We start from the raw sequence: 20,769 nt of genomic DNA on the forward strand, positions 1-20,769 counted from the left end.
AAGGGGCATATCAGCATATGTTTCGAAAACCAGTTTGAAAGTGATGATTATTGATGTTTCTAAACATTAAAACACAGTGTTGGAATTGTAGTTCACATGAAGCCAATAGTGGGCGAATGTAAGGGCTGAAAACCCTACAAACAGAGAAGGGTTTTCAAGGGATAAATCTAACCATGATTGCGTTCAAACCCCAGTGCAGCTCAGTGTAAACAAGGATAATGATAGGGTCTGTATCTTCTGGTAAGTCCTACAGTACATTATGAAGTTAAATTAATTGTACAGACAGGGTTTCTGTCACGAGCTACATGAGCTAATAAGTGTTACTGACCAATTATTCCAAGTGTACATAGGTGGCCCTGGCTATAAAAAAATATATACATTTTTGTATTAAAGACTGTCGAATCGATCGCTTGTTGTGAATGTCAATGACCGCAAGAGGACGAAACACGCGCGTCTGCGCAGTTGTCTCTCACGACCACAGAGGAGAGCGACTACAGCAACGCCGTATATCACGTGACCTTGTGCTGGCTGAGTGAATCGTGTTAGCAGGTAATAAAAAGCAAAATCTCGTTCAGGCGCTCAATGTTTTTCTTTATTCTTGAGCCAATTTAAACCCTTTCATAGTCTTGTCCCTCTTGAAGTGTAATGTCACCGATTCAGTTGTCTGTTTACACCAGCTTTTCAGTCTTTATTTCGTTATTTTCTTTTGGCTTTTTCCCGACAAGTAATGTCGGGGGTTGGATTGTGTGCTGTGTGGCCATTTTCGTTAGAATTGATAAAGCTTTGTGGTTAGCTAGCATGTTATGATACCCGAAGAACGGCTGTTTATGATTGTCCCTTGGGAAGAACCCCTGTTAGTAACGTTAAACATTCAACGTGTGAACAGGAATGTCAGCCCGTCGTGTTTTGGTATCTTATCTGCCGTAGATTGCCTAAACTGCATCGCTAACTAGCTAACGTTAGCTAGATACTTCGCTAGCTAGGACAAAGGGGTCCCACTGTCGGTCACTTTTGTGTATTATTTGTCAGTTAGAGTAGGACGAAAATCCACACCAGTGGTGTATTTGAAACGCGCGCCGTAACATTTCAGTTAAAAACATTATCAAAAGTGTCAAGACAATTAAACAGTTAAGTGATTGCAAATGTCATATAAAGGCATGCATTCTTTATCATTAATTATAACTTAGCTAATTATTGTGGCAAGCTATCCATAACACTGTACTCTATTGTTTGCACACATTTGACGGATTCTATACCAGTGTTATATAAACATGTATGCATGTTTACTATTCGAGTGTGTTTGTCATATATTGTGTAGATGAAAAATGTTTTATGAGTAACCGGCTAGCGGATGATGCCAAACACGGTAGCTGCGGTAACTTGTTTTATTGGACAACAGCAGGGAAATCTCTGTCGAGTTGACACAATATCTCATTACATTATCTAGCATGGGAATGTGCTCGAATGAGAGTTGTAAACAAAAAAAAATATAGGCCCTGGCTGGCTATTCGGTAGTGTATTGCCTTCGCAAAGTCAACATGATGTTGATGCTGCTGTCATCTCAGCTACAGATAATCAATAATCGAGCCCGTGTTTTTTGTTGCATTACTGGAAGTTGCCAATGACAAATATGGTCACTTAGCCACTGACCTACAGCTGCATTGTCCTCAGATTTGAACCAGGCAGGGTAATATGTGATCTTTTCAGTTTATTTATTGTAGTTTTGGATGTGTGTATACAGTGCATTCGAAAAGTATTCAGACCCCTTGACTTTTTCCACATTTTGGTACATTACAACCTTATACAAAATTGATTTAAATACTTTTTCCCCCTCATAAATCAAGACACACTACTCCATAATGATTTTTGCAAGTATTAGACCCTTTGCTATGAGACTTGAAATTGAGCTCAGGCGCATCCTGTTTCCAATGATCTACAACTTGATTGGAGTCAACCTGTGGTAAATTCATTTGATTGGACATGATTTGGAAAGGCACACACCTCTCTATATAAGGTCCCACAGTTGACAGTGCATGTCAGAGCAAAAAACCAAGCCATGAGGTCGAAGGAGTTGTCTGTATAGCTCCGAGACAGGATTGTGTCAAGGCTCAGATCTGGGGAAGGGTACCAAAACATTTCTGCAGCATTGATTGTCCCCAAGAACACAATGGCCTCCATCATTCTTCAATTGAAGAAGTTTGGAACCACCAAGACTCTTCCTAGAGCTGCCCGGCCAAACTGAGCAATTGGGTGAGAAGGACCTTGGTCAGGGAGGTGACCAACAACCCGATGGTCACTCTGACAGATCTCCAGAGTTTCTCTGTGGAGATGGGAGAACTTTCCAGAAGGACAACCATCTCTGCAGCACTCCACCAATCAAGCCTTTATGGTAGAGTGGCCACTCCTCAGTAAAAGGCACATGACAGCCCACTTGGAGTTTGCCAAAAGGCACCTAAAGGACTCTCACACCATGCGAAACAAGATTCTCTGGTCTGACGAAACCAAGATTGAACTCTTTGGCCTGAATGCCAAGTGTCACGTCTGGAGGAAACCAGGCACTGCTCATCACCTAGCCTATACCATCCCTACGGTGAAGCATGGTGGTGACAGCATCATGCTGTGGGGATGTTTTTCAGGGACTGGGAGACTAGTCAGGATCAAGGGAAAGATGAACGGCGCAAAGTACACAGAGATCCTCTATGAAAACCTTCTTCAGAGCGCTCAGGACCTCAGACTGGGGCGAAGGTTCACCTTACAACAGAACAACGACCCTAAGCACACAGCCAAGAAAACCTAGGAGTTGCTTCGGGACAAGTCTCTGAATGTCCTTGATTGGCCCAGCCAGAGCCCGGACTTGAACCCGATCGATCGAACATCTCTGGAGAGACCTGAAAATAGCTGTGCAGCAATGCTCCCCATCCAACCTGACAGAGCTTGACAGGCTCAGCAGAGAAGAATGGGAGAAACTCCCCAAATACAGGTGTGTAAACTCTGGTCCAACTAATCGGAAGCCACACTTCAAGATTGTTTTGATCACGCAGACTGGAATATGTTCCGGTCAGCCTCAGAGAACAACATTGACCTATATGCTGACTCGCTGAGTGCGTTTATAAAGAAGTGCATTGGAGATGTTGTACAGACCGTAACTATTAAAACCTACCCTAACCAGAAACTGTGGATGGAGGGCAGGATTCGCACAAAACTGAAAGTGCGTCCCACCGCATTTAACCATGGAAAGAGGTCGGGGAATATGTCTGAATATAAACAGTGTAGCTTTTCCCTCCGCAAGGGAATCAAACGATATGCCAGTACAGAGACAAGGTGGAGTCGCAATTCAATGGAGCAGACACGAGATGTATGTGGCAGGGTCTACAGGAAATCACAGACTACAAAAATAAATCCAGCCACGTCACAGACACTGACGTCACACTTCCAGACAAACTAAACACCTTCTTTGCCCGCTTTGAGGATAATACAGTGCCACCGTCGCGGCCCGCTAATAAGGACTGCGCCCCTCTCCTTCTCCGTGGCTGACGTGAGTAAAACATTCAAACTTGTTAACCCTCGCAAGGCTGCTGTCTCAGACGGCATCCGTAGCCGCGTCCTCAAAGCATGTGCAGACCAGCTGGCTGGTGTGTTTACGGACATATTCAGTCGCTCCCTATCCCAGTCTGTTGTCCCCGCATGCTTCAAGATGGCTACCATTGTTCCTGTACTCAAGAAGGCAAAGATAACTGAACTAAATGACTACCGCCCCATAGCACTCACTTCTGTCATCATGAAGTGCTTTGAGAGACTAATCAAGGATCATATCACCTCCACCTTACCGGCCACCCTAGACCCACTTCAATTTGCATACCGCCCCAACAGGTCCACAGACAACGCAATCGCCATCACACTGCACACTGCCCTATCCCATCTGGACAAAATTAATTCCTATGTAAGAATGCTGTTCATTGACTACAGCTCAGCATTCAACACCATAGTACCCTCCAAGCTCATCATCAAGCTGGAGGCCCTGGGTCTCAACCACACCCTGTGCAATTGGTTCCTGGACTTTCTGATGGGCCGCCCCCCAGGTGGTGAAGGTAGGAAACAACGTCTCCACTTCGCTGACCCTTAACACAGGGGCCCCACAAGGGTGCGTGCTCAGCCCCCTCCTGTACTCCCTGTTCACCCAGGACTGAGTGGCCATGCATGCCTCCAACTCAATCATCTATTTTGCAGTGGGCTTGATTACCAACAACGACGAGGGCACTCGGAGTGTGGTGTCAGGAAAACAACCTCTCACTCAATGTCAAACAAAGGAGATGATCGTGGACTTCAGGAAACAGCAGAGGGAGCACGCCCCTCTCCACATCGAAGGGACAGCAGTGGAGAAGGTGGAAAGTTTTAAGTTACTCGGCGTACACGTCACAGACAAACTGACATGGTCCACTCACACAGACAGTGTGCTGAAGAAGGCGCAACAGCGCCTCTTCAACCTCTTCAATAAAAGACACCTCAGAAGGCTGAAGAAATTCACCCAAAACCCGACAAACATTTAGAGATGCATAATCGAGAGCATCCTGTTGTGCTGTATCACAGCCTGGTACGGCAACTGCTCCGCCCTCAACCGCAAGGCTCTCCAGAGGGTGGTGCGGTCTGCACAACGCATCACCGGGGGCAAACTACCTTCCCTCCATGACACCTACACCACCCGATGTGACAGGAGGCCAAAAAGATCATCAAGGACATCAACCACCCGAGCCATTGCCTGTTCACACCGCTATCATCCAGAAGGCGAGGTCAGTACAGGTGTATCAAAGCTGGGACCGAGAGACTGAAAAACAGCTTCTATCTCAAGGCCATCAGACTGCTAAACAGCAATCACTAACTCAGAGAGGCTGCTGCCTACATGGAGACCCAATTACTGGCCACTTTAATAAATGGATAACTAGTCACTTTATACAATGCAATCGAAGTAATGCCACTTTAATAATGTTTACATATCTTACTTTACTCGTATCACATGTATTTTTGACTATCTATTGCACTTTGCCGTTTGGCCATCGCTCATCCAAATACTTACATGTACATATTCTCATTCACCTGTTTGGATTTGTGTGTATTAGGTAGTTGTTGGGGAATTGTTAGGTTACTTGTTCGATATTACTGCACTGTCGGAACTAGAAGTACAAGCATTTCGCTACACTCACATTACCATCGGCTAACCATGTGTATATGACAAATAACATTTTATTTGATTTAGCATCATACCCAAAAAGACTCGAGGCTGTAATCGCTGCCAATGGTGCTTCAACAAAGTGCTGAGTAAAGGGTCTGAATACTTATGTAAATGTTCTATAATATATAATTTTTTTAATTATTATAATATATATTTTATAAATTTGAAGAAAGAAAAATCACCATGTTTTTGCTTCGTCATTATGGGGCATTGTGTGTAGATTGAAGGGGAAAAAATTATTTAATCCATTTTAGAATAAGGTTGTAACGTAACAAAATGTGGAAAAAGTGAAGGGGTTTGAGTACTTTACGAATGCACTGTATATAGAGCTAGCCCATTCATGGAATAAAGGAGTCTAACGTTATTCATTATAGTCAAGGACCCTACACGTTCTGTTTAAAGGCGACTTGTCTCTAAGCCAAAACAGTCAAATGCTTAATCTAGCTAAATGTGAATTGATTCTCAATTATGGTAAGGTTCTAGAAACATAGATAAATCCCTCTACTTTCATATCACGTCAAAATAATTTCACCAATGCAAAATACACGTTTACTATACACTGTTTTAACAGTTGCAACCGACACTCAGGATTGCACAATCCCTCCAACTGTGTTGATGTGGGGACGTGTTTGATACAGGCTACTCATGAGTATATACACACACACACACACACACACCAGGGAATGCATTTCAGCTCAGAAGAAACTACAAAGGGAATCAGGACTATTTGAACAACCTAGGCCTAACTTATAACAGTAGGCCTATTTGTCTTGTCTTATACCTGCCTGCAGTGAATAGGGCAAATACTGTAAGTGACATACATTTTTATCCACGCCCCCCCCCCCCCCATCAACCCCTCTCCGGCCCCCCTCTCTCTCTGTCTTCCAGATTTTTCTATTTTGTACATACATTGTTTTGTATATACTGTATATGATGACATCGTTGGGCGGCGACAAAGCCCGGGGCACTCGGGACAAAGCGCTGCCTGCTGCCACACACGCGACTCAACCACAGAAACAGCTCCAGGTGAGTGACACACACATGTTTTCCACTAGCGCCGGTTGTCGTCTATACAACTGATTTACAGACTCATTTTCAGCCGTGTAATTTTTCCACTTAAATTAACTAGGCTACTTTTCAATTTGCTTCTTAGAAATAAGTCTGCAGAGCCCTCCCCCTACTAGATCAAATCATGTTATTTGTCGCATGCCCCGAATACAACAGTGAAATGCTTACTTACAAGCCCTTAACCAACAATGCCATTTTAAGAAAAATAAGTGTTAAATCAAAAATAAAACTATCAAATTATTAAAGAGCAGCAGTAAAATAACAACAGCGAGGCTATATACAGGGGGTACCGGTACAGCGTCAATGTGAGGGGGCACCGGTTAGTCGAGGTAATTGAGGTAATATGTAGGTAGAGTTAAAGTGACTGTGACTGAATATGCATCTTCTAGCGATCTATTAATAGGACAGGCGCCTGTCAGTCACAAAGTGAGCGATGACAGGGAAACACTGCCTCTCGGCATCTGGGTGTGTGCGCTGTGGTTGCAGTCATATTTATTTACACTGAGGGAGAGGGCGTGAATTTGCAGGTCCCGTATAATGGGGTAACAATGAGTCAATCCACTTAGACTATTGTTTTTCTGGCACATTCATTTATTTTCTTTCGCATGCAGGGTCCAACATTAACAACGCTGGCCAGTAAAAACGTTGGGCCAGTGGATCTCGTCAGTCACTGCCCGACAGGACCAGTAACTTTTCAGCGCAGTTTTGCATTCCGGTTCAACATTTACCTGCTCTGTCGCAGTCTATCATTGAAGACTACACACAAATGTCATGCTACACTGAACAAAAATATAAACGCAACATGTAAAGTGATCCCATGTTTCATGACCTGAAATAAGATCGCAGAAATTTTCCATACACACAAAAGCTTATTTCTCTCATTTTGTGCACAAATTTGTTTACATCGCTGTTAGTGACCATTTCTCCTTTGCCAAGATTATCCATCCACCTGACTACCCCTACCCCTACCAACAGCTCTGCACCCCCTGCAGCAACTTCAACTCTGTCAATCACCGCATTCTTATCGGCAGACTCAATAGCCTTGGTTTCTCAAATGACTGCCTCGCCTGGTTCACCAACTACTTCTCAGATAGAGTTCAGTGTGTCAAATTGGAGGGCCTGTTGTCCGGACCTCTGGCAGTCTCGATGGGGGTGCCACAGGGTTCAATTCTCAGGCCGACTCTTTTCAATGTATATATCAATGATGTCGCTCTTGCTGCTGGTCATTCTCTGATCCACCTCTACGCAGACGACACCATTCTGTATACATCTGGCCCTTTTTGGACACCGTGTTAACAAACCTCCAAACGAGCTTCAATGCCGTACAACACTCCTTCCGTGGCATCCAACTGCTTTAAATGCTAGTAAAACTAAGTGCATACTCTTCAACCGATTGCTGCCCGCACCCTTCCGCCCGACAAGCATCACTACTCTGGACGGTTCTGACTTAGAATATGTGGACAACTACAAATACCTAGGTGTCTGGTTAGACTCTAAACTCTCCTTCCAGACTCACATTAAGCATCTCCAACCCAAAATTAAATCTAGAATCGGCTTCCTATTTCGCAACAATGCCTCCTTCACTCATGCTGCCAAATATACCCTCGTAAAACTGACTATCCTACCGATCCTTGACTTTGGCGATGTCATTTACAAAATAGCCTCCAACACTCTACTCAGCAAACTGGATGTAGTCTTTCACAGTGCCATCCGTTTTGTCACGAAAGCCCCATATACTGACCACCACTGCGACCTGTATGCTCTCGTTGGCTGGTCCTCGCTACAAATTCATCGCCAAACCCACTTGCTCCAGGTCATCTATAAGTCTTTGCTAGGTAAAGCCCCGCCTTATCTCAGCTCACTGGTCACCATAGCAACACCCATCCGTAGCACGCGCTCCAGCAGGTATATTTCACTGGTCATCCCCAAGGCCAACACTTCCTTTGGCCACAATGACTGGAACAAATTGCAAAAATCACTGAAGCTGGAGGCTTATATCTCCCTCTCTAACTTTAAGCATCAGCTGTCAGAGCAGCTTACCGATCACTGTACCTGTACACAGCCCATCTGTAAATTGCACACCCAACTACCTCATCCCCATATTGTTATTTATCTTCTTGCTCTTTTGCACCCCAGTATCTTTACTTGCACATCATCATCTGCACATCTATCACTCCAGTGTTAATGCTAAATTGTAATTGTTTTGCCTCTATGGCCTATTTATTGCCTTACCGCCATACTCTTCTACATTTGCACACACTATACATAGATTTTTCTATTGTGTTATTGACTATACGTTTGATTATGTGTAACTCTGTATTGTTGTTTTTGTCGCACTGCTTTGCTTTATCTTGGCCAGGTCGCAGTTGAAAATGAGAACTTGTTCTCAACTGGCTTACCTGGTTAAATAAAGGTGAAACAAAAAGTGTGGCATATCAAGAAGCTGATTAATCAGCATGATCATTACACAGGTACACCTTGTGTTGGGGACAAGAAAAGGCTACTCTAAAATGTGCAGTTTTGTCACACAACACAATGCTACAGATGTCTCAAGTTGAGGGAGCGTGTAATTGGCATGCTGACTGTAGGAATGTCCACCGGAGCTGTTGCCAGAGAATTTAATGTTCATTCTTTTACCATAAGCCGCCTCCAACTAAGTTTTAGAGAATTTGGCAGTACGTCCAACCGGCAGTGGTGTAAAGTACTTAAGTAAAAATACTTTAAAGTACTACTTAAGTAGTTTTTGTTTTATCTGTACTTTACTTTCCTATTTATATTTAACTACTTTTACTTTCACTTCACTACGTTCCCAGAGAAAACAATTTACTTTTTACTCCATACATTTTCCCTAACACCCAAAATTACACGTTAGCAGGTCAGGAAAATGGTCCAATTCACGCACTTATCAAGAGAACATATCTGGTCATCCCTACTGCCTCTGATCTGGCGGATTAATTAAACATGCTTCATTTATACATTTGTGTTTGAATGTGCCCCTGGCTATCTGTAAATGAAACATTTTTTTAAATAAAATGATGCCGTCTGGTTTGCTTAATATAAGCAATTTGAAATTATTTATACTTTTACTTAAGTATATTTTAAACCAAATACTTTTAGACTTTTACTCAAGTAGTATTTTACTGGGTGATTTTTACTTGAGTCATTTTCTATTAAGATATCTTTACTTTTACTCAAGTATGACAATTTGATACTTTTTCCCACCACTGCCAACCAGCCTCACAACTGCACACCACATGTAACCACGCCAGCCCAGGACCTCCACATCCGGTATTTTCTATATGAATTCTATCAGGACTTGCCAGACGTTATAGTGAGTTACTCGTCAGTAGCCTACCGAATTTCATCGGTACGAGAACTGTTAATTTGGCAACCTAATTTGCATACTGACTGACTTTTGTGATTTATCTGCAGATAAATTGTGAAAACATTTGATGAAGATGCTGAATCTTCTTTACTGCAGAAACAATAGGTAGACTAGTGGAGAGAGGGCATCAGTCTGGATTGAATTTTTTAAAAGCTAATGCTACTTAGTTGTGGCCACATATATTGGCACCCTGGCACTTTTTCTTAAATAATTCCCTATTTTTTCTGAAATAAGTTAAAATTGAAAAACATTTTTGGTCTCCACACCTTGTTATTGGAGTTAAAACATTGCACAACACATTTTATTTTTGGAAACTTAAGTTAGCTATTTTTAATTTAGAAAATATAGGCATGGACAAGGCTCTCCACCACCTCTGGACAAAATTATTGGCAAGATGAACAAAATTATTGGTGCCCAGGAGCTACCACTTAGTTGCACAGCCTTTGGCCAAGATAACTGAGAAAAACATTTATTGGAGCCATTACTGGCAATTTGGCCCACTATTCAGCAGCAAACTGCTCAAATTATTCTATGTTTGAGGGATGCCTTCAACCAACTGATGTTTTCAGATCTTACCACAGGTTTTTGGATGTGATTCAGATCTGGACTCCATGCTGGCCATTTCAGAGCAGTCGATAGTTTCATCTTGAACCGTTCCTGGGTGCTATTTGATGTGTGTTCAGGGTTGTTGTCCTCCTGGAAGACCCACAACCTTCATTGGAAAAACTATTTTTGGACTGGGTTGAACATTGGACTCAAACACCTGATAATCAGCTGATTTCATGATAACTTGTGCATGTTCAAGGCCCCCAGAACCAGAGGCAGCAAACAACCCTACAGCATTATCAAACCTCCCCATGTTTGATTGTAGGGGGGGGTGTTATTTTGAGTGAATGCTTAATTTGGTCATCGGTAGAACGGTGCAGCAAGCTCATTTGAGGCCACTAGAAGCATTTGTCTTAAGTTAGCTTGGCCAAAGGCTGTTCAACCAAGTACTAGCTCCGAGGTGCCAATAATTTTATCCATGCCATTTGTCTTTATTTTCTAAATGAAACATTTAAGCTGAAGGTTACAGAAATAAAATGTATTCTGTAATGTAGAAAATCCAATAACAAGGTGTGGAGACAAAAAAAAAACGTTTTTTCAATTTAAACTTCATTTAGAAATAAGAAATTATTTAAGAAAAGTGCAAGGGTGACAATATATTTGGCCGCAATTGTATATGGTATTTTGAAAGATATTGATATATACAGTGCCTTCAGAAAGTATTCACACCTCTTGACTTTTTCCAAAAGTTGTGTTATAGCCTGAATTAAAAATTGATTAAATTGAGATTTTGTTTCACTGGCCTACATACAATACCACATAATGTCAAAGTGGAATTCTGTTTTTAGAAATTGTTACAAATTCATTAAAAATGAAAAGATGAAATGTCTTGAGTCAATACGAATTTATGACAAGCTATAAATTCTGTCATCAAGGGTGGCTACTTTGAATAATCTCAAATATATATATATATATTTTTTTTTATTTGTTTAACACTTTTTTGGTTACTACATGAGTCCATATGTGTTATTTCATAGTTTTGATGTCTTCACTATTCTACCATGTAGAAAATAGTAAAAACAAAGAAAAACCCTTGAAAGGGGTCGTTGTATCCATACTTTTGACTGGTACTGTATATGTTTTGTGCTCTATCACTCCCGTACTACAAATGATCTATAACTGGGCTAATAACTCACTAACCAGCAAAGGATATGAACAAACCGTCTATTTGCATATATGCCTACTGGGGCTCTGATTGTTTATGCCGCACCGGTCTGTGTAGAGTATGGGCTGAGTAGTGCATGTCAATGCAATACAATCCTACTCCGATACGTTCTGCATTCAACAAAATCTCTTGCATAGTTTTGTTTTGCATTGAAAGTGGCAAATATTACGTTGATTCGATCACAATTGCCACAGTAAAGGGAAACGTTGATAACTCTAGAACAGTGAGTCAAAATGAAGGCCGATATCTACCGCACAGATTTTTTTTTGAACATGACTTAAAACACACAAGCCTATGCAACATTAACCAATTAAAAACAGTACTGTAGCAATGAGGTTTGTGCAGTAAGCTATAGGCCCAATACATTAGCACGGCATATCAGCTTTGCTTGAATTGCCCTGCCAGTGCATTGTTGTTTGGGCCATTTTTTATTATATATTTTTTTTAAATCGAGGTAGACTATATGATCACACCGGTAATAGAGCTGTTGTATTACCCTTGAAGCACAGCTGAGTGAACATACATTTAAATCATTTTATTTTATTGGACTGATGGTGCCTGCATCTGATGGTCAGTCTCAGCGGAGGGAGAGCTGCAGACTGAGGGCCCGCGTCTCAACATCCATCAGCTCTCCCTAACCAAAAAAGGACACCGTCTTCCAGATAAGGGCAAAATTCATATTGCACCTCATTATTTCTGCCTCATGCACAAATTCATGTTGTTACTCCTATAAACATAGAAAGTGAAATATTCCTTGATATTAAAAAAGACCCAATCTGCAATAATAACAACAAATCAAGCCTATAGATACACTTTCCTACTCATTCATTACTGCTGCAGTGCTTGTTGTAGAGTTGAGTGGACATAGGAAGAACGCACATTTTATGCCTTACAAAAGTGTTGAATAGAAAGTGTTGACAGTGCTGAGTAAAACTTAACATGAACTCATAAAAACAGCATCTCTTTGCTGTATTTGTTGACTGTCTCTCTAGTCATGGTTTTAAACGTTTTGAAATCTCACAGTATCAACTTTGCTGTAGCTTTCTTTTATGCCTGCTACGTTTCTGCTGACACGGTCATGTGAGCAATCCGATTGGCCTATAATACACTTAATTTGCTCTCTGGGCCCGCCTGGAAGGCAGAGTTTGTACCTTCAGACACATGAAATGGTTAAAAATGGCAACAGTTGACCTAACCCGGCATGCAGGGCAGCTGAATCGGGTGCACCTAATGCCAACATTCCGAGACTAATAAAAAAATAGGAACACAAAGCTTTATTGTTGTGTTTTTTACAGAAATGTTTGGCGATCAAGTAGGAATAACTAGGAGATCGACCAGTCGATTGCGATCGACCGGTTGGTGACCGCTGCTCTAGATAGTTGGGCTATGGGCTAGTATTTCTGCGCTACAGACTCGGGGCTACTACGCGCGCAGCTTAGAGGGAACATTGACTGTTGGTCTACTGATTTACTCAAAGTGTTGACAATGGAGTAGTCAACTGCTGCTTTCTCTTTAGCAAAGCTCATGTTTAACACCTGCTTCATTCTTCAATCATACCTGTCTTGCAGTTAGCTGAGAAAATACCTCTCAAACGGAAGCTTGAAGCCGGTGGAAGTCAGGACTTAAAGTATTCTTTAAAGGCCCAGTGCAGTCAAAATGACGTTTTCCTGTTTTTCTTTCATATTGTACAAGAGCTGATGAAACTAACACTCTAAAAGTGTGAAAAAATGTGATAAGTGTTATTTCCTGATAGTTGCTGGTTGAAAATGCAATCTAGCATTAGAATGTACCAGAGGCCACCAAAATAGAGCTTGTTTGGCAAGCATTTCTTAACCCGGGGGGCAAGCCCCTCTGGACCCAGCCTGGCTGGCTACTTTTTCTATTTGACACGTGCACACAGTACAACTTGCTCAATCATACATAGCATGTTTTCAAGTGGTAAATCATATCTCCAAAACAATTCTTCTCCTTCTCTTTTCCTTTTCTTCTTCTCATCTTCATATCCTCCCCCACTTCCTTCTCATCCATTTTGCAGGCGACTGCAGAGCAGATCCGACTCGCCCAGATGATCTATGACAAGAATGATGCTGAATTTGAGGACAAAGTGAACCAGGTGAGTGGGCAGGAATTGCAGAGGCCATTGTGACAGCTCTGAATGATGGCCTGTGTGTGTTGTGGTTTTTGTTTCACATTAAGAGAGAATACCTGTGACTGCATGTGCTAGGAAAAGACAAGACCACACTCATAATTTAGGAAAAAAACTAAATATTTTGTCAATTTTAGACAACTTTGGGGTTTTCACCTCAAATCTAAGACCCTCTCTTTTTCTAATACTGACTGTTAGGCTATGACAGATTCCTCCTCCTCTTCGGTGACTGTGTGTGTGTGTGTGTGTGTGTGTGTGTGTGTGTGTGTGTGTGTGTGTGTGTGTGTGTGTGTGTGTGTGTGTGTGTGTGTGTGTGTGTGTGTGTGTGTGTGTGTGTGTGTGTGTGTGTGTGTGTGTGCGTGTCTCAGTGTGTGTAGCGTATTTGTATCAACTGTCTGTATAGACGGTCATTGTACACTGAGTATACAAAACATTAAGAACAGACAGACCACATGAATCCAGGTGAAAGCTATGATCCCATATTGATGTCACTTGTTAAATCCACTTCAATCAGTGTAGATGAAGGGGAGGAGACAGGTTAAAGGAGGATTTTTAATACTTGAAACAATTGAGACATGGATTGTGTGTGTACGCCATTCAGAGGGTGAATGGGCAAGACAAAAGTGCCTTTGAATGGGGTATGGTAGTAGGCCCACTGGTTTGTATCAAAAACTGCAACGCTGCTGGGTGTTTTACGCTCAACAGTTTCCTGTGTGTATCAGTAATGGTCCACCACGCAAAGGACATCCAGCCAACTTGACACAACTGTGGGAAGCGTTGGAGTCAACATGGGCCAGCATCCCTGTGGAGTGCTTTCGACACCTTGTGGAGTCCATGCGCCAATGAATTGAGGCTGTTCTGAGGGCAGGGGGTGCAAGTCAATATTAGGAAGATGTTCTTAATATTCTATTATGTTTCATTGGATTCAAATAAAGCACTCAGATGTGTATGTATGTCCACAGCTGATGGAGGTGACAGGAAAGATCCAGGATGAGTGCATGGTAGCGCTCCACGACTGCAACGAGGATGTCAACAGAGCCATCAACTTCCTCCTTGAGAGCACCTCTGATACGGTAGGGCAGAGGGGACTGACGTTAACGCTACCTTTCAATTTCCTTCAGCCACTTTCCTTCGGGTTCCTTCGGTCATCGCTAGTTTAGCGTCGCTCAGTCACCTCAACTTCCCTGAGACCTGGGTCGTATTCATTAGGCACCAAATGGAAGAAAACTGATGGAAAAAGGGAGGGACTAGCCTACCTGAACTTGTCCAATAAGAAACACTTTGTTTTCTTAATAAATATGACCCTGAAGTAGCTGAACAGCTGAACTTTTCTGCCTTTGTTTTCTGGTTTTCATTGTTGACTCAGGAGAGTGGAGTGGCTGGTGGTAGCATGGTATGGAATCTAACCAGTTGCTACAGAGCTTTTTTGCACTGACTCTCTTGCACAGACTCGATGTACACTCACTGGACTCTCACACATACTAAGCTGACACCCCAACACACACACATGCATATTGACGCACACGTACAGTGCATTCGGAAAGTATTCAGTCACCTTGACTTTTTCCACATTTTGTTATGTTACAGCCTTATTCTAAAATTTATGAGAAAAAGTTATTTAATCCATCTACACTCAATAACCCATAATGACAAAGCGAAAACGGGTATTTAGGATTTTTTTTGGAAATTTATTTAAAAAAAAAATACCTTATTTACATAAGTATTCAGACTCGAAATTGAGCTCAGGTGCATCCTGTTTCCATTGATCATCCTTGATGTTTCTACAACTTCATTGGAGTCCACCTGTGGTAAATTCAATTGATTGGACATGATTTGGAAAGGCACACACCTGTCTATATAAGGTCCCACAGTTAATAGTGCATGTCAGAGCAAAAACCAAGCCATGAGGTCGAAGGAATTGTCCGTGACAGGATTGTGTCAAGGCACAGATCTGGGGAAGGGTACAAAAAATATCTACAGCATTGAAGGTCCCCAAGAACACCGTGGCCTCCCTCATTCCTAAATGAAAGAAGTTTGGAACCCCTAAGACTCTTCCTAGAGCTGGCCGCCCGGCCAAACTAAACAATCAGGGGAGAAGGGCCTTGGTCAGGGAGGTGACCAACAACACGATGGTCACTCTGACAGCTCTCCAGAGTTCCTCTGTGGAGATGGGAGAACCTTCCAGAAGGACAACCATCTCTGCAGCACTCCACCAATCAGGCCATTATGATAGAGTGGCCAGACGGAAGCCACTCCTCAGTAAATGGCACATGACAGCCTAAAATCACCTAAAGGACTCAGACCATGAGAAACAAGATTCTCTGGTCTGATGGAACCAAGATGGAACTCTTTAGGCCAGAATGCCAAACGTCACGTCTGGAGGAAACCTGGCACCATCCATAAGGTGAAGCATGGTGATGGCAGCATCATGCTGTGGGGATGTTTTTCAGTGGCCGGGACTGGGAGACTAGTCAGAATTGAGGGAAAGATGAACAGAGCAAAGTGTTTTTTATTTATAAAAAAAAGAAGAGAAAAAAAAGAAAAACATAATTTAACCAGGTAGGCCAGTTAAGAACAAGTTCTCATTTAAGTACAGAGAGGTCCTTGATGAAAACCTGCTCCAGAGTGCTTAGGACATCAGACTGGGGAGAAGGTTCACCTTCCAACAGGACAACGACCCTAAGCACACAGCCAAGATAACGCAGGATTGGCTTCGGGACAAGTTTCTGAATGTCCTTTAGTGGCCCAGTCTGAGCCCCGACTTGAACCTGATGGAACATCTCAGGAGAGACCTGAAAATAGCTGTGCAGCGACGCTCCCCATTGAACCTGACAGAGCTTGAGAGGATCTGCAGAGAAGAATGGGTGAAACTCCCCAAATACAGGTGTGCCAAGCTTGTAGGGTCATGCCCAAGAAGACTTGAGGCTGTAATCACTGCCGATGGTGCTCCAACAAAGTACTGAGTAAAGGGCCTGTAAACTTATGTAAATGTGGAATTTCAGTTTTTTTGCTTTGTCATTGTCGGGTATTGCATGTAGATTGATGAGGACAAAAAACAGTTGTATTAATTTTAGAATAAGGCTGTAACGTAACTAAATGTGGGAAAAGTAAAGGGGTCTGAATACTTTCCGAATACACTGTACGTTCATATTCCTTCATACTCTTCACATACGCTGCTACTACTCTCTGTTTATCATCTAGGCATAGTCACTTTATCCCTACCTACATGTACGCATTACTTAAATTACCTCGACTTACCCTTACCCCTGCAAATTGACTCTGGAATTGGTACCCCTTGTATATAGCCTCGTTAATGTTATTTTATAGTATTAATATTTTTTCTTTAGGTTATATAGCAAATTGTTCTTAACTTTTTTTAAACTCTGCATTGTTGGTTAAGGGCTCGTTAAGTAAGCATTTCACGTTAAGGTCTTCGGCGCGTGTGACAGATAGAACTTGATTTGATCTACATCTGTTAGAGTTGGAGCACAGATCTGATACGATGGAAATATGTTCTCACGTTTTGTAATGGACAGATGACATAATGTACCTAATACAATACTTCTATCTACAGTGGATTGAATCAGCCTGAAGACTTTTTAAAAATGTGCTTTAGGCAATGGATCTCTTAATGACCCTTGCCACATCCCCTTCCAATCAAGCCCAAGGGTGCCGTGCACATTGCTATATCTATCCAAGGAAACTGAAAATAGGGGCTTGTGCCAACTGTGCCAGGGGGACTTGTCCAGTTGCATGTTGGGTGATTGAATAAAGGCATATTGTGATTATTATTCAACAATTTTACACGAGGACAATAGAAAAGGTATTATGGCCTCTGAATCTAGGATGAACAACACTTGTCACTTGTTCTGTCAGCTCCTGATTCAGTAGTAAAATAATCGAGGTGTTTCAGAGGAGAGCACCGCAGCACAGATGGTGAAGTGAAAGAGATCTCCACTCCACCACAGTTACGCTGTTGTTGTTTCTTGGAAGTCCTGAAATAGACTGGGTCATTTTGCTCCTATGTATGTAATCCTCCCATGATATTATCAGCTACTGCTGCCTGCCTGCCCTGTGGTCATTCATCCTATGATATGTCAATGACATTGTGACACTGCAGTAGGAGGAGTACATAGAGGCCAAAAAAATACGTATCGATTCCATCCATCCATTTTTAATTTTACGTTGACTAGTTCAAGCAGTTGTAGATTTGTAGGATCTGACTTAACTTTTATTCCTGCAATCTGTAGGTCTTTGCCACTCTTTCCTCTCCTATCGCATCTCCCCTCCCCTTCTCTCATTTCCATTTCCCTTTTCCTCCCCCCCTCTCTCAAAGCAAATTAGGATCAATACGGAGAGGTCAAAAGTCAGTCGCTCTCTCGCTCTCTCTCTCTCTAGCTCTCTCTAGTTCTCTTTAGCTCTCTCTAGTTCTCTTTAGCTCTCTCTAGTTCTCTTTAGCTCTCTCTAGTTCTCTTTAGCTCTCTCTAGTTCTCTTTAGCTCTCGCTCGCTCTCTTTAGCTCTCGCTCGCTCTCTTTAGCTCTCGCTCGCTCTCTTTAGCTCTCGCTCGCTCTCTTTAGCTCTCGCTCTCTTTAGCTCTCGCTCGCTCTCTTTAGCTCTCGCTCGCTCTCTTTAGCTCTCGCTCGCTCTCTTTAGCTCTCGCTCGCTCTCTTTAGCTCTCGCTCTCTCTAGCTCTCGCTCGCTCTCTTTAGTTCTCTCTAGCTCTCTTTAGCTCTCTTTAGCTCTAGCTCCCTCTCTTTAGCTCTCGCTCGCTCTCTCTAGCTCTCTTTAGCTCTCGCTTGCTCTAGCTCTCGCTCTCTCTAGCTCTCCTTAGCTCTCGCTCTCTTTAGCGCTCACTCTCTAGCTCTCACTCTCTAGCTCTAGCTCTCTCTAGCTCTCTTTAGCTCCCTCCAGCTCTCTTTAGCTCTCTCCCACTCGCTCTCTCTCAATTTTCAATTTAAGGGCTTTATTGGCATGGGAAACATATGTTTACATTGCCAAATCAAGTGAAATAGCTAATAAACAAAAGTGAAACAAACAATAAAAAAATTCAAAATACAGTGAACATTACACTCACAAAAGTTCCAAAAGAATAAAGACACTTCAGATGTCATATTATGTGCAAATAGTTAAAGTACAAAAGTGAAAATAAATAAACATAAATATGGGTTGCATTTACAATGGTGTTTGTTCTTCACTTTTCTTCTGTCAACAGGTCACAAATCTTGCTGCTGTGATGTCACATTGTGGTGTTTCACCCAATAGATATGGGAGTTGATCGAAATTCAGTTTGTTTCCAAATTCTTTGTGGGTCTGTGTAATCTGAGGGAAATATGTGTCTCTATGGTCATACATATTCTCTCTCTCTCTCTCTCTCTCTCTCTCACAGACCTCATGGGAGACAGTTGGGAAGAAGAAACCCCTAGCGAAGGACGGCTCGACGGAGGGCAAGGAGAACCGGGAGAAGAGAGGAGGAGAGCGAGAGGGCAGCAGGGGCCGCGGGGGGAGCAATCGGAGAGGCAGGGGGGCCAGCAACCGCAGCCGCCAGGTTGAGAGAGGTTAGGGGGCCACGGAATCAAATTCTATGCATATGTTAATGAACAAGGCACTATAACACTAGGCTTAATTGATCACCTAAGAGCCAGGAAGAATGAGAAGTCAGTGAGCTGTTGAGGATTTGAGTTACTCAACCATGGTGTGGTTAGTACATTTACAGTTAGTGTGTTTATTCTCATTGGCGGTACTTTGGATTAGAGAACACTACATAGAGCACTTACTAAGAATGAATAGCCAGCCAATTTGTCATTAAGCAATTAGTTCGTCATCAATGCACTATTCTGCAGAATTGCTTACTAGGCAGCACATAGCTTTGTACTGACCGTAATCACTAAATCATCTCTCTGTTGGTCTCTCCCCACTTCTCTCTCCTTCTCTATCGCTATCCCTCTCTCTCTGTCTCCCTCTTTGTCCCTCCCCACCTCGCTTTCTTGCTCCTTCGCTCTCTCTGTCTCCCTGTGCAGTGCGGCCAGAGGAAAATGATGTGGAGGCGGTCCCTGGCCCTTTGGACAGAGTGTCAGAGCGAGGTCGCAGGGGGGGAAGAGGGGGTAGAGGTGAGTGTCAATTAGTGGCACTTTCTCATATGTTCCAGTCAACACTCCCAGGTAACTTAAGTGCTCTCTTAACTTCACACAATTTTTCTGGTGCCATGCTTACTATGTGTTGACCTTGTGCGGGTCTGTGTGGTTCAGTCGGATCTGGAGGCAGAGGAAGGGGCAGGGCACCAGCGGGAAGCAGGTTCTCAGCCCAGGGAATGGGGTGAGTTCTGTAATACACACAAACTCGTACACACACAACTGTCCTTTTCTGGTTCCTCGTACACTAGTTCTTCTTAAACCTAAACCTCACCTACCCTCATTCTCTCTCTCTCTCTCTCTCCCCTCAGGACCTTTAACCCAGCAGACTACACCCCAGAACAGGGGACAGGGACCACACAAGGTGACGCTTGGGAGTCAGGGGCCAACAACAGCAACAGCACAGACGGGACAGGTGAGGCTTCACACAGAGAAGGATCATGAAACTCTCTGGCTTCTTCAAAAAGTAGTGGTGTTCTTCGTTTTGCTCCAAGACCCCCACAAGTCTGAAGTCGGTACTGCCGACTTCTGTCTATAGCATCCGAACAGTTTTGGCTACACACTAATATGACCCCTCTACGGAAAGATGAGACTCTCAGGAACACTTACATGTCAGTTGTTTTTCTCTAGGATGCTCACAAGACTCATCTGAAGGTAGCCCAGTACCAGTTTAAAAAATGAATGGAAGTATACAGAGTATACAAAACATTAAGAACACCGGCACTTTCCATGACATAGACTGACCAGGTGAATCCAGGTGAAAGCTATGATCCCTTATTGATGACACTTGTTAAATCCACTTCGATCCGTGTAGATGAAGGGGATGATACAAGTTAAAGGAGGATTTTTAAGCCTTGACAATTGAGACTTGGATTGTGTATGTGTGCCATTATGGGTATGAATGGGCAAGGCAAAAGATTTAAGCGCCTTTGAATGGGGTATGGTAGTAGGTCCTAGGCGCTCCAGTTTGTGTCAAGAACTGCAATGCTGCTGGGTTTTTCACGCTCAACAGTTTCCCGTGTGTATCAAGAATGGTCCACCAC

General features: G+C 42.8%; 1 protein-coding gene across 2 annotated transcripts in view; it reads left to right on the forward strand.

The window, feature by feature from the left end:
- The first annotated feature begins 451 nt into the window (after nucleotides 1–451).
- LOC106565184 (ubiquitin-associated protein 2-like) overlaps nucleotides 452–20,769 on the forward strand; it is a 39,126-nt gene continuing 18,808 nt past the window's right edge. The window contains exons 1-8 of one of the 2 annotated variants that reach the window (XM_014132027.2): nucleotides 452–549; nucleotides 6,116–6,253; nucleotides 13,487–13,564; nucleotides 14,560–14,670; nucleotides 18,985–19,153; nucleotides 19,616–19,756; nucleotides 19,844–19,910; nucleotides 20,038–20,141. In XM_014132027.2, coding sequence (XP_013987502.1) covers nucleotides 6,158–6,253; nucleotides 13,487–13,564; nucleotides 14,560–14,670; nucleotides 18,985–19,153; nucleotides 19,616–19,756; nucleotides 19,844–19,910; nucleotides 20,038–20,141 — 766 coding nt within the window. In that variant the 5' untranslated portion in view covers nucleotides 452–549; nucleotides 6,116–6,157. The remainder of the gene's footprint in view (nucleotides 550–6,115; nucleotides 6,254–13,486; nucleotides 13,565–14,559; nucleotides 14,671–18,984; nucleotides 19,154–19,615; nucleotides 19,757–19,843; nucleotides 19,911–20,037; nucleotides 20,142–20,769) is intronic. The other variant, XM_014132028.2, reaches the window with a different exon arrangement.

This window comes from Salmo salar, chromosome ssa12, assembly GCF_905237065.1.
Source record: "Salmo salar chromosome ssa12, Ssal_v3.1, whole genome shotgun sequence".
Taxonomy (NCBI): domain Eukaryota; kingdom Metazoa; phylum Chordata; class Actinopteri; order Salmoniformes; family Salmonidae; genus Salmo; species Salmo salar.